Source organism: Psammomys obesus, unplaced genomic scaffold, assembly GCF_907164565.1.
Source record: "Psammomys obesus unplaced genomic scaffold, mPsaObe1.curated_primary_1811, whole genome shotgun sequence".
In the NCBI taxonomy this organism is placed as follows: domain Eukaryota; kingdom Metazoa; phylum Chordata; class Mammalia; order Rodentia; family Muridae; genus Psammomys; species Psammomys obesus.
This window is the reverse complement of record NW_026589447.1, coordinates 648,464-663,323: the sequence shown is the minus strand read 5'-3', so window position 1 is coordinate 663,323 and position 14,860 is coordinate 648,464. Positions and strand designations below refer to the sequence as shown.

At 41.7% G+C, this 14,860-nt stretch overlaps 1 protein-coding gene across 7 annotated transcripts in view; it reads left to right on the top strand.

Moving 5' to 3' along the window:
• Dlg3 (discs large MAGUK scaffold protein 3) overlaps positions 1–14,860 on the top strand; it is a 52,479-nt gene that overhangs the window by 17,566 nt on the left and 20,053 nt on the right. For all 7 annotated transcript variants that reach the window (XM_055605048.1, XM_055605047.1, XM_055605046.1 and 4 more), the window contains one exon: positions 10,995–11,109. In XM_055605048.1, coding sequence (XP_055461023.1) covers positions 10,995–11,109 — 115 coding nt within the window. The remainder of the gene's footprint in view (positions 1–10,994; positions 11,110–14,860) is intronic.

Genomic DNA, 14,860 nt, shown 5'->3' with positions numbered 1-14,860 from the left:
TGTGTCTGTAGCTTTTAAAATTGGGATTATTAGTTTGAAGCAGTTTATATTTTTTCCTTACTTTAAACCACATCATGAATATGTTCCTAGGTCATTATATATTATTTGAAAAAGATTATTTGAAGTAGTTAAGAAATAGTCCATCATGTATGCTATGATTCAGGTAACCATTCTTCTGTTAGTGGCTGTGGATATTTAGGGTTTTTTTTCCCCAAATATTTTGTTCTTCTAAAATGCTTTAATGAATAACCTTGGACAAGGTTTCTTTGGCTCTATAATTATTTCCTGAGAATATGTTCCTTCTAGTAGAATTTTTCATTTAAGGGATATGAACGTGTCTAATGCTTTTGATGCTTTTTTTTTTTTTTCAAATTAGCTTTACCTCTGCAGGCAGTGTAACTCCCCTCCCCCCCCCCCCAAAAAAAAAAACAGATTCTCACTAATGAGGAGTAATTTTATTTGTTTTCATTCTTTTTTTCAGTTTTATACATGCATATAATGAATTTCAATCTTTTGCACCTCCCATCACCCTCTTTTATTCCCTTCCCTCTCCTGTTGAACCCTTTCATGTCTTTTTGCTTGTGTGCCCCCACTGAGTTTAATTAGAGCTCCTCGTGTGCACATGGGTGGGAGGTTATTTACTGGAGCATGGGCAACTTCTCATCAGTCACCATAAAATTAAAGAAAGTAACACCCCTTCCCCGAGCCACCATTAATTGGCAGTAGTTTTTTTGTGGGACTGGAGCTTCATGAGCCTTTCCCCATTCCGTGATGAATAGTCGATGGTGCTTCTCAATTTTGTGCAGATCTTATGTAGAGAAGTGGAGTAGCAATGAGATTGAGAGTGAAATGACCATGCCTTCTTTGCCGCATACCTCCCATCCTCCAGCTCTTCCATTCTTTTCATCCCATCTTGATACACCCAAGCCTGGAAGTGGGTTATGGTGATGTCCCAGTTAGGGACATTTTAACATCCCTTATTCCCAGCACTTCTATCAGTTATGAGTTTCTTCATTAAACAGCATCCAATGCAGGAAAAAGCTTTTCTGATAAAAGCTGAGAATAGCACTGAGCTATGGATATAAACATGAGTGCTTAGAAGGATCTTTGACCACATGTCCATCCATAAAAATCGATAGGGCCTATGATCTCTCTAACCACCAGCTCTTGACTACTTTGACAGTACTAAGCACAAATTTCCTTTGCGGAGTCAGCCTCAGATCTATTCATAGAAGTGTTAGCTACCCTACAATATTCATGCCATTACTGCACCGATGGATACATCTTGCCAAGCTAGTCATTATTGTAGCTTACAGGATTAATATCTGGGTTAAGAGTATTGATAACTTCTCTTGTAGCATCCTGGACAGCATCTTCTACCACTATGAAGCTACAGTAGGATCTTACCACCTAGTTCTGGTGAGCAACCAACAGCAAAGCCAATAACCTGTATTGCTTTGGGGGCCTCTGGAGCCTCTCTGACCAACAACTCAGAGTGTTATCCAACACTCTCCCACACCTGCCACTGGGGTTTTAATAACCCGTGGTTTCTGTCTAAGTTAGGTTTCTCTTTATGTGATAAATACCACGGCCAAACAGAACTTGGGGAGGGAAGCGTTTATTTCACCTTACAACTGAACAGATTACAATCCATCAGTGAGGGAAGTCAGGGAGCGAACACAAGGCTAAGAGAAAACTGCTTACTGGTTTACTCAGTCTGCTTTCATTTATTTCAGTTTGAGGCTGGCCTCAAACTCAGAGATCTGCCTGCCTCTTTCCTCCCAAGTGCTGCTGCCACCACCACCGCCACCAGTACTACCACCACCACCGCCACCCAGCTCTTTCTTTTATATTTTTAAATTTGACTTGTGTACAGTGTCCCCAGAGAGCAGAAGAGGCCACTCCTTGTACTGGAGTTACAGCTGGTTGTCAGATGTCATGAGTATTTGCTGGGGATTGAACCTGGGTTCTTTGGAAGAGCAATTAGTGTTTTTAGCCGCTGAGCCATTGCTCCATCCACAGCTCACTTTCATTTACACTCCAGCACCATCTTCCCAGGGCTAGCTCTACTTACAGTTGTCTGGGTCCTCCCCCATCAATCATTAATTTTAAAAATGCCCTACAGGCTTGCCTACAGTCCAGTCTTTTGAAGATGTTTCCTCCATTGAAGTTTGCTCTTCTCAAATGACTGTAGCTTCTGTCCAATTGACAAACAAACCAAACCAAACCAGGATAGATTTTATAAACACTTGAGAGGTAGAAGTAGGCAAATCTCTGAATTAGAGTCCATGCTGGTTTCCATAGTGAGTTGCCAGGCAGGATTACATAGTGAGACTGTCTCAAAAGAAAAAAAAAAAAAAAAAAGGAAAAAGAAATAACCTGGAACTTCTGGGAGGGACATTATTACTGTGCAGGATACCCCCATTGAAACTTTTTAAAAATTATATTTTTAATAAGCTTATGAAATAGTAGGTTTCTTTATGGCTGTTTCATAATCCTTGGTGTTGGTTACCATTTTCTCCATTTCCTACCCTCTCTTCTACCATGCTTCCCAACCTTCTCCCCACTTAAACTTTTCCACCTCTGGTAGTCCCCTTTCCACTTTCATACCACATGGGTTTTTCTATTCCCCCTACCCATGACTTTAAGGTCTCCCCCTTCCCTGTAACTTCCCTTTATAACTTCCTGGCCTCTGTGTGCACCTGGATAATTTTTAATAATTTTTTAAGATCCTCTGCACAGCCATGCATGGTGGTGCATGCCTTTAATCCCAGCACTCAGGGAGGCAGAGGCAGGTGGATTACTGTGAGTTCAAGGCCAAGCCTGGTCTACAAAGCGAGTACAGGACAACCAAGGCTACACAGAGAAACCCTGTCTCAACACCCCCCCCCCCGAAATCCTCTGCACATTTGATAGGTAAAAATTTCTATTTGATTTATATTTTTTTAGTAATAGAATTGAGCCAGGTGTAATGGAACAAGCCTGTAATTCTAGCACTCAGGAGGTCCAAGACTGGCCTAAGCAATATAGCTAGATTGTGACTCAGAAACCAAGTGTTAGGGGTAAAGTGGGAGGGCACTTCCTTATCACACAGAAGGCTCTTGGTCTGATCCCCAGCACTGGATGGAATAAACAAAAGTATATAATAGAATCAAACATTTGTGTGTATTGATTGTTTTTGTTGTTGTTGTTGTTATGTCTTTCTGAGACAAGTGGAATTCCTCACGTAGTCTAGGCTGGCCTCGAAAGTTTAATATAAGTAAATTATCAGTTCTTTGTTGCATATATTGCAAAGGTTTTTGCAATTTGCTTTTTTTGTTTTTTTATTAATTATTTCAGTGCTGGGAATTAAATCCCAAGGCCTCACATAAGCTAGGCAAAGTCTTACTACTGAGCTACACTCTTGGCTCTTTTTGTTTGAGACTGGTTATTGCCTCAGCCTCCTATGTGCTGGGATTACAAATCTGCTTTTATTCAGTGTTTCATTTTCATGTATTTGGTCTCTATTGGAGGTCTTAAAGGTTCTTGCCTATCCTAAGAGAAAACAGATACCCAGCTTTGTTTTCTTCTGGTTATTTACTGTTTTTGTTTGTTTGTTTGTTTGTTTTTTGTTTTTTTTTTTCATATTTAAAGTCTTAACTTGCCTACAGTTCACTTATGCTGTAAAGAAGGCAGGCACTATTTCTACTACATTACCATTTATCAAATAATCCTCCATTTCCCCACTATCGTGAAGACTTGCCTTTATTATAAGGAAAATTATTTTATACACTCATACTTTGGATTTGAGGGGTTTCTTATTCTCTCTTATGCTCATGTTTTACCCCTGACTATCTGGTTATTTTTATCAGAGATTACTTGGAAGCAACCACAGATATTTCAGAAACTATAAACTAGAGGGATCTTACTCTAGGTCCCTTTTTCTGGGCTCCTTCTAAAGAAATTTGACTTAAAAGAGATTGAGATGATACTACAGTAAAGATTGCTAGAGTGTTTCTGATTCTGAGAGAGTGTTACTATGAAGGGAGTTTGAATCTAGACTGTTGACCTGGTAAAATGCAGAAATTGGCTACATCAACTTAGATTGGCAAGCTTCATCATAGGCTGTGTGTCTTTTGGTCATTATGAGGTAGCATCACCATTAAGTGTAGAAGATTGTTCTGAGCATGCCGATTTGATACTGAGAGCATGGTAAATGTAGAATTCTGCCTTCATTCTCAGGTTTTCTGCAAGAGGTATTTTGCCTTGGGTGACCTTTTGGTATACTTTGATTTGTGGAGTAAGGAAGCCAAACACTTAGTTAATCTTTCATTGGAACATGCTATGTGAAATTTCTTTTGAAGTAGAGAGAAGGCTCTATTTGAAGCTTTTACCCAGTGTGACTACTTGTTCTTAGCTTGATGGATGTAAGAGCAAGGTACTTTTGTACTCATTTTCAGACCAGGTGACTGAGTGTAATAAATAAAGCCTTTAGTGATAACAGCACTTTCACCAAATAGCTAGTTTTTCCTACATCTCCACTAGACTCTTGGGGAGACAGACACATGTGCGTGTGTGCATGCACGTGTGCGCACGCACACACACACACCAACATCAACAAAACCCACTCAGTCTGTGGAGGAAAACAGATTATTTTTTAAGGCATGCTTACCTAGTGCATCTTGCTTTCTATTTTATTCTCAGCATCCTTCATAATGATGTCCAGAGCCCTGGTTAAGTTTGAATGTGGCTGAGGAAGTACATTGTGACACTGCAGGGACCAGAACAGGTTTCTGTTTAGGTTTAGTCATGATTCCAAGCATTTGTCCTAAGGGTAAAGATGGAATTACTTTTCCTTAAGCAATATTTGTCCATATGGAAGCTGTTTGTCACTTCTGTTTGCTTACATAACTTTGAGAATTTTTTGTAAAGTATATATATATATATTTTTTTAATTCAGAGTTTGAAATTATTTGTAAATTTTTAACTCCTGTTAAATAAATTAAATTAGACTCTCCTTGGTTTGAGTCATTATGAACCTCATTGATTTTTCTTAAAACCATAGTGTCATAATTAGAAAGGACAATCAAAATTGTTTAGCTCTAGAGGTGTTGGATTCTTGAGACTGTTCTGATTACTGGTATATTCTCAACAGCTAACACAGTGACTGGCATGCAGTAAACACTTGGTAAATACTTGAATAAATACATGAATGGATATAACTTGTAGAGTGATAAAAGAATGCTATTGAAGGACACAAAGAATTGTTTGCCTTCAGACAGTAAAGAAATTTGCCGGAGTAGGGAATAGCAGATGTGAATGAATTGTGTTCAAGGGTCCCAGACCAGAGAGTTCAAGAGCATTTGTGTAATGAGAAACAGGTAGAGAATGATGGAGCAGTCCTTGAATATTTAGTTCAAATATTAAGGTAAGATTCTTTAGTTGCTGTGATCATAGATATTTTGATGGGGAAGTCTAGAAACTATAGTTTTATGGTGGCCAAATAAGGATCTAAAGACCAATTCTCACAATAGAACAGTGGCCCAGAGGAGGGGAGGGAAGTGGAGAATGACAAAATGTGACCTAAGTCGAGGCAGAGTCAGGGCAGGGGGCCAAGGATAAAACATTATGACATTGGTGTAGTAGCACATACTTGTAGTTCCAGCTATTTAGGAGGTTGAGGCTGGAGGATTTTTGAAGCTAAGATTTTCTGCACGCCTGGGCAACACAGTGAGACCAGTGTTTTAAAGAAAGCAAAATAGTCAAGAGAAAATGAAGTTAAACTAACAGAAAGGCAATAGCCGTGAAAGCAAGAGATGGATTGAGGACCTGATGTGATCCAGAAAAGAGATCAGAACTTAAGGAAACATACTGGTTGTACACAGAAAAAGTGAGGGTGTCAGTTATAGTAATGGGACATTTGAACGTAAGTAAAAAAGGGCTTGTGTTTCAGGTAGGAGAAGGCATGTCGCGCAGTCAAGTATAGTCCCTACGTGCTTATAAAGGCAGGTAGACCCATCTTATACGGGGTAGCTGAAACAAGTAAATAACAATACCTGGAAAAGGGAGAGGGAGGGAGACCTGTGGCAGCATTAGCAGAGCAGTCCTTTCCTTTATCATGCAGGGAACAGTGTTGCTCTTATTTGTCTTGTTCTTTCCATACTTCATCTTAACCAAAAGGCTAGAAAATGGTTGTCTGTTCCAGAGCAAATATTGTTGTTGCTTTCGCATAACTGAAAGGCTCATTAGACTCTTCCTCAAACAGAAGATCGGTCTGTCCTCAAAGTTAAATTTTCCCTCTACTTCTTAGGAAACCAGAAAGTTTCTGGAAGCTTCCAAATATCATTTTATTCTTCACAGTCAGAAAGGCTTCAGAATGGTTTCAGAATGTCACAGTTCCATTTATTAGTGACAGTCAAAACTCTGCTTTTTTTGTAGTGCCGAGATGTAACTCAGGGTCACATGGCATGATAAGCATATGCTCTACCACTGTACTATTTCCTCAGCTCTGTGATTTGGGTATGCATTGATTGCAGATTTGACTCTGCAGTTTTGTACTTAGGAATCTTAGCTGGGTGTGGTGGCTCACACCCGTAATCCTAGCACACGGGTAGCCATGGTCAGAGGAATCTCTGTGAATTTGAGGCCAGCTTGGTTTACAAAGTGAGTCCAGGATAGCCAAGGCCACACAGAAAAACCCCGTTTCGAAAAAACAAAGAAAAAAAATAAACATAAAAGGAATCTGTTTCAGACAGATTGCATACAATTATATAATGCAGCATTGATTGAAATATTAAAAAATTGTATGTTGCATGTGTTACTGCAAACCTGTGATCTCAACATTCAAGAGTCTTAGAGGCAGAATTGCCATGCATTGAAGGCCAGCCTGAGCCAAACATCAAGTGAACACTGGGTTATTCGGGATATATAACAAGACCCAGTCTCAATAAGCGAACAATTTTAACGTGCATTGGCCAGAATATGATTGAATGAGATACATTATGGCCTCTATAACATGCAGTCATATGCGTATGAGGTCTTCTATTTGTATTCTGACATGAGAGGGTTTCTATAACATACCAGAGGATGAAAAACAGTATGAATGTGAATCTGTGTGAGCTGTAAATACATGTATATAAAATATGTATGGCAGTAAGCCTGGAAAGACACATATAAAAAAATACTACCAGTGGTTGCTTCTGGATATTGGAAGGAGGAAACCATTCAGAAATTTCAAAAGAAGAAAGTGCAAACATTTTTGAAGTCAAGGACTGGGAGCTGGAGAGGTGGCTCAGAGCTTAAGAGCACTGGCTGATCTTCCAGAGATTCTGAGTTCAATTCCCAGCAACCACATGGTGGCTCATAACCATCTATAATGAGATCTGGTGCCCCTTTTCTGGCCTGCAGGCAGACATGCAGACAGAACACTGTATAAATAATAAATAAATCTAACAAAAAAAGTCAAGGGCTGGGCTTACAGCTCAGTGGTTGAGGGCCTGCTTAGCATGCATGAAATCCTGGGTTTGACCCTCAGTACTGCCAGTTTTCTAAAATAAATCATGTGTTACTTTTGCAGGTTTTTTTGAAAAAGGCATTTATTGTGGGTGAGGAAGCACACACATGAAACACACAAAACAGAGTAGGGATGCAGAAAGCCAAAAAATCCCAGTATTGTAGTTTTAAAAAAGACTTCACAGGCATGTTGACCAATGACCTCTATTGCATTGTCCTTTTTGTGAATTTGAGATTGTATTATCAAATTTATTTTGGGAAGCTTTCTATCCTCTTGCCCTGCCTTCCTTTGCAAACTTTCTATAGGATCATTGCCTTGCCATAAAACCAAACTGACCTCTCTAAGTAAGTCCAGACCAGTGGGTTCCAACTTGATGGGGCATCACAGTTACTTAATGCTTTTTGAAGGCAGATTCGTGAGTTCTGGTCATAGTGTATCAGGGGTTGGATGTGGGGGGGCTTTCCAGAATTCTGATCTTAAGGCACACTATGGTCCCTGAGAAATCCTCTTTTTTCTCCTGGCTTCTACTTGTGCACTTCCTGGCTTCTTTCTCTATGTGTGATTAGCATTGGTAAAAGGGAAGGAGGAAGCAAAGTATGACTCATCGTGGATATCTTTGTGGGTTACAAATGGTTGGGTTTATCTGAATGGGAAAAATGAATAAAGTACAGTTTAATAGACTTAAGATTTTAGTAATAGGTAGTGCTTCTTTAAAGTAGCCTATTTGAAGTGGGCCCCTCTCAGAAGGAAGGCTGGTCAAGTGGCTTCCTACGCAGTAACTTGGGCCTAAGAGATGCCCTCCAAATAATGGCTGCTTTACTGTTAAGTGGAAGGGAAGGAAAAAAATTTTTTTTTGCAAAGTCTTAGAATTTAGCTGTTGTTTAAGTGACGCTTTTGTCCTAGGGAAATATTTAATAATATTACGAGTCATTCTCTTAAGTCCATTCTGCATACTTTTTTGTTGGAATGGCTTGGTTCTATACAAAGTCTGTTAACTAGTCTGGGATGTAGCTTACTGGTGAAGGGCCTGCCTAGGCCTCTGCTCCCTCCCTAGCATTGCGGATCTGTTAACCAGGTGATCAATGGGTGTTACGAACGTCCTAAAAGAGTGTTGAGCAACCTGAGTTGCTCCCAACCACTAACCTCTGGAACGAAAGCATCATGTCTCCTGGAACTGCAGTTATGGAGAGTTGTAAGCTGCCATGTGAGTGCTGGAACCAAGCTCAGGTCCTCTGCAAGAGCTGCCAGTGCTCTTAGCCACTGAGCTATCTCTCTCCAGCCCCATGGGTACTTCTTTATTACCTTTGAAAATCCTCTGAGGAGCTGGCACCCATCAGTTAAGTAAATCATTTGCTTTGTTAGTTTGATAACCGATACTTCCACTTGAACACAGTTTTCTAAATCGTTCCTTATTTGCTCAACAATCATTTAGCACAGGCTATTCTGCCTAGTAGACATTAGATAACTATCTAAATAGAAGCCAGAAACTGGTAAGGAGTGAAACTCTAGGGGGTTCATCTGAATAAGAAAAATGAAAGAGTCTAAGGAACTTGAAAACCAGTAATAGATTCCTCAAAGCAGCAACTTTACTTGCCTTCCCTTCGTTACTTTAATTGGCTCCCCTGGTCCAGAATTATCAGCCTTGGATTATGAGTTTTGAGGAAATGGAGGTTTGGTGGTTGTTTTTAAAGGATTTTTTTTTTTTTTTTTTGAGAAACATAGTTACTAAGCAACCATTGTGACCTGCTGCTGCTCTGTTAGAGTTCAGTGTGCAGGGTCACCTCTAAAGAATGCAATGCATAGACAAGAGCAAAATGCTTGCAGATAGCTTGGGTGTCATCTGTTGTTCTGAGTTTGGGGGCTGTGTTGATTTAGTAAGGTGGGGTCTTTTTTGTAATCAGGTTGGCCTGGAACTTTTGACCCTTCTGCCCTAGCCTTCTGGTTGCTGCAATTACTGGTATAAGCCACTGTGCTAGATACATTCCAGGTTCTTTGTATAGTTCTTTGATTCATCATCACCAAGGAAGTACTGCTTGGTTAGATCTCTTGCCTACCTGGTTCTTCCCTGAGTGAGTGAACTAGAAGGGAGGGCCTGGGAGGAAGGAGCAAGAAATGATCTCTGATCAGGGTTAGAGGCCAAGCCCTAAGGTGAGGCAGGGATCCTGGCTTTCTGAGCAGCCCAAGGCTTCTATGACAAATCAGTCACCACCCTTTATGTTTAGATTAGGACACCTTATTTATATTGATGCGTTGCCTTGTTAACTCCCAGAACATGCACAATGTCCAACTGCTGTGTGCTGCGCCACCTTCCCCACCATTTAATAGGTGAGTCAGTGACTCAACTGCTTCCTCCAGGATTGTAGGGGACAGGAGAAAGTAATGAGGACAAATCATCATAGCACTCAGTGCGTGATGAATAAAAGAACACATGAATTTAGCCAGTTGCCTTCATTGATAACACAGTGAAGAACAAGGAACTTTGAGAGGAGGGTCTTTATGTGACTTTTAAGTCCATGCAGTCCTCATCTTGGTTTCTTAGCATTTCCCTCTTCACCCAGCTGAAGGTCAGGTTGCTTTGCCCAGGGAGCTGAGGGAGGTGACGGGGTGGGGAGGTGGAGTAGGTGGTGTGCTTTCTCCCGCAGAGTCACAAAGGCTAGGTGGAGTTGCTTCTTGCCAGTCCCTCCATGGTGCATAAAAATGCTGTTGTGAAAAATTTCCCCGAGAGGTGTTTTGAAGCAGTTGCCCGGCCTTCAACCTCCAGTATGATTTCAACTGCCCCTCAAGTCAGCTTTTCCCAGAAGTATGCCTTGTTTTCGGCCATTTCTATATCCTGTGCCTCTCAGTATACTCCATTCAACAAAGCAATCATAGACCTGAAAATGTTGTATAAGGAGAGCTTTAGATTTAAGGTTTGACAAATGGTTGCACTGTTTCTTTTTAGGCTTTGTACTGGATCTGCTATCTCCCCACTCAAAATGTCACCCTGGGAAAACTGTCCTCCTTACTTACCAATGATTGAAGAGCCTCTGGTCCTTTCCAGGCCCCCTGCCCTGTGTCTCAGGGCCATCTGTTCTCTGCAGTCCGCTTTTTGGGAAAGTCTTCTTGCCCATCTGCTCTCCTTGGACCTCAGTTCCTGCTCTAAAGATTCATAAAGGCTGCCCTGGAACCTCTTTCCAGTTGTGATTTTTTTTTTTTTAAGGATCAATGAGATCTTGAAGCAGATAAAAGCTGTTTCCATTTGACATGCCCAAATGCGACTTCTTTTTTTCTAGGTGTATTTTTCCCTCCTTGGGGGTGGGGTGGGGGCTGGGGGTGGGGTGGAGTGGGGGTTGGTCTGTCTTTCTCAACTCGGGGGAGGGACTCTGCTTATCAAAGCAAAGATTCCACCTCCCAGCTGCTTTGAAGCCAAGTATCCTCCTGGCTTTTTGGCCACTGGGTGTGCTGGCCCAGGGAGCTTCTTGGGTTTATTCTTTTTCTGTCTTTCCCCTTACCTCCCTGACAGAGTACAGTCGTTTTGAATCCAAGATACATGACTTGCGAGAACAAATGATGAACAGCAGCATGAGTTCTGGGTCTGGGTCTCTCCGAACCAGCGAGAAGAGGTCATTGTATGTCAGGTAAGTTGCCCCTCTGAGCACCAGGCCTAGCCTTTCTTGTCTAACCGGTAGAGTGACATTGTATACTGTGCACTAAAACACTTTGTACTGTGTACTCAGGCTGTGTATTTTATGGTTAGTATCTCCCTTTTGTGAACTGGTTTCTTCCTTTTCGCTCCTGAATGAGTCAGTACTGGAAATGTTCGGTTTGCTCTAATTGTGAGGCTATTAGGTGATTGTTGCTAGTCAGCATTCAGATAAGACTGGAATATTGAAAGTACGTTACTTTCAATCTGCGCTTTGAGGGGAAAATTTAGCATCCCCTTCCACATACACATGATAAGACATGGGGATTTGTGTCTGAACATATCAGTTATCATAGTGTTGTGGTACAGGGACTCTTAAGAGACTGAAGAGCTGGCAGGTTGCTGCAATTCTGGATGTTTTGCTATATCCCTATTCTCCTCTTTCCACCCCCTTAAGAAGGGAAAGGCAGTGAAGATGATCATGTTGCACTTCCTTTTGAAAGCTATGTGGTGACATGAAGACTGAGCTTTTGAGCCTTGATGGGGGTCAAAGTACAAAACCTTCAGTTGGTAGACTGATAAGGGAACACTGAACTTCCCTTAGAATTAGGGCTAGTTTCCTTCTTCCTGCTGTCTCTTGAGAGCTCCAACAGTTTGGCCACCATACTCCAAGGTCGGTTGCCTTATGGAAAGGTGGTGGGATTACTCCCCAGAGCCAGCAGTAGTTCCAGGCCTATTTAACTGGTTGAACATCTTTGGTGGCCTCTTATACTTGCTGGAGGTGGGAAGGAGAGGCCAGTTGCCTGGTAACATGACAATTACTGTGTCCTTGGGGTGTGAAATGATGGTAGCTAACTGATTTCAATGCTAATTGCAGTTCTCACGTGCTCACTGTTCTTTTTCCACAGTTGGTTGTCACTGACCCTGCTGCATAGGGAGTCAGCCTAGGGAGCGTTCTGTGCATCTGAGGCCCACTAGAACCCTTTGAGTTCTTTTCTCAAATGAGCCCTGCACTCTGCTCTTTGTGGGTGGAGAACATTTGCTGCGGTCACCTTCTGCCAGCAGCAGAGAAGGGTAGTGAGGCTTGGCACGGCCCAGCCATCCTTCCAGTCTCCTTCATGGAGAAGAAAGGCCTGCTGGTGGTCACTAAGCACTTTCTCCGGATCTATGACACGGACAGTGGGTCTCTGATGGGGGAATCATCCTGTGCTGTCACTCCTAAAAGTGGGTAATGCTTATGCGACTTGGTCAGGATTGTTCCTGCTTCTAGCCGCCGCAGATGTGGCACTCCAGTGTGCGTAGGAAGCTCTCTTTTGGCACGCCAGTTCCTTCAGAGAGTCTTATTTTTAGACCTCTCCTCTCCGCCTAACCTCTGCTAATGTTGTCCCTGCTTGGGTAGGGGCACCGGGCCCTGGCTCTTGTTGTAGAGCACCCTTCTGTGGCTCAGACAAGGGATCCACTTGCCTAAACTCTGGGAAGGAAGGCAAAGACCATGACTATTTCTAGTGAATCAGTTTCATATAATCTGCTCCTAAGTTGGGCTAGCTAACTGTGTCTCTGAGAAAAGTAGATATAGTTTAGAATAGGAACTGTCTGTGATCACTAGATGCAACCAGGGGAAGTAATGTTTTATGGTTACAGCTGGGAGTGTGAGCCCTTTCCAGGGTTAACCCCTTGGCCTGCTCTCTTCTATCCCTGTAGCAGCCTTTATACTGTACTCTTGGTTCTGTCTCTTCTGTATGTGAGCATACTTACTTCTTTCACGTGTGGGGGTGGTGAGGAATGGGGAGGATGTTGGGGCTTAAATGCAGGGCCTCACACAGGCTAAGCAAGTACTCTACCACTCAGCTACATCTCAGCACCTTTCATTTGTATATTTTAATTTCAGGTATGTATGGTCTCACTAAATTGCTGTGGCCCAACACAGTCTTTCCTCAGCTTTTTAAGTAGTTGGGAATTCAGGCCTGCACAACTCGTTTCACCTTGTTTCTTACATTCTTAAAAAAACAAAAACAAAAAAACAAATAATCCTAATGATTCCAATAGTTTCTTAAATTATTACCGTCTCTTTCTCTGGATTCTCTGGAGAGAAACACTAGTTCCCTAAGAAATTACTGTGGCTGTGTAGAAAATCAAGTCCCTTAGTCAGACTGTGCAAATGTAGGCATAAATAGAGGGAAATGGGGTTCTTTTTGTGTATGTTGCACTCAATTTTATGCCTACATACCTGTGTGTGTATGTGCATGCATATGGGTATGTATGTATGTGCGTGGGTGTGTGTAGGTGTAAGCTAAGCTGACTGCCTGTGAGCCCAGGATTCCTCCTTGCATCTGCTTCCCCAGCACTGGAATTACAGGCAAGCATGTAACATCTTGCCCGGCATTTTTATGCAGGTGCTTCGGATTGAACTCAGGCCCTTATACTTGTATAGCAAGAACTTTTCAGACTGAGCCATGTCCCCACCCCCAAAATGGGTTTCTTCACTGTTAGTGTCCAGAAAACACTGTCTTAGGCAGTGTTGTCCCTATAAAACTTAACAAAGGAATATCATTTGCTGAAGCTTAGCCTTCTAACATCCAGGCTGGGAAATTTTGGATTCATCTGTACTCACTATTGTCACTTCTTCCAGTCAGTTCTTCAGTGACTTCACATGACGTGAGCACCAGCTTTTCAGCCTGGTGATAATGATTCCTGAGCAGCACTGGAAGGCTCCAGAGGAGCCTTTATCAGGGAGTGGCAGTGACCTCATGTCTGACATATTCAATGATGGGTTCACTGGTTCTTGACATCAGTCTGACCTCTTCATCACCTGTGCTTCTACAAGGCACTTGCTTGCTGCTTTAAAGGCTCTCTCTGCCTTGCTAACTGTCCCTAAACACCTTGTTAGCTTTGGGCCTGAGATGGCAATACCATTGCTTTTCACAGCTTTGCATTATACTGTTGTATAAATGACACCTTTGATTTTTTTTTTTTTTTTTTTTTTGCCAAACCTCAAACGTGCATATCAACAACCTGGTGGACATAGACACAAAATAAAGCTGCTCACCTCATGCCTCTGACAAGGAGCATATTCAAACTGGCCTCCTCTCCCTTCCTCCTCCCAGTTTTCCTTAAGTTAATTGCCTTACCTTGTCATGTGGAAAAGGAATTAGATTTGTTCTGTCACCCAAGGCATATTTCAGTTCAGTATAAGGAAGAAAGAGCTCATAATAAAAAGCCTGAAATGGAATGGACTGCTTCTTGAGAGAAGATACTTGATTTTTCTTTTTTGTCTCTGAAGGGATTATATAAGAGCCTGGGTGACCTTTTGTCCTGGGTGTTGCAGAGGTAAAGCTAAAGTGGTATTCCAGGCCTATTTTCCTGAGAAGCTTTCAACGGTGCCCTGGCATCTTCAACTTAAAGGGACCCCAATGTCACCCATGCATCATGACCTTTATTATTCTCTTTAAATGTTTTTTTAAAAAATATTTTAAATAATGCTATGTTATGATTCCATTTTGTGTATGACAAAACTGAGGCTTGAATTAGACATCCTGTTCCCAAATTGCAATGTGAACTGAGTTGCACTGACCTTTAATAAAGTGTAATTTTTTCAGTGTTTCCCCAACCCACTGATTGATGGGAATTAGATAAAAATATATCCCTAGCTCTTGAGATTCAGGTCATTGTGCAGAGTGGATTTTTTTTGTTTGTTTGTTTGGTTGGTTTGGTTTGTTGTTGCTATTGTTTGTTTGGTCAGTTGGTAG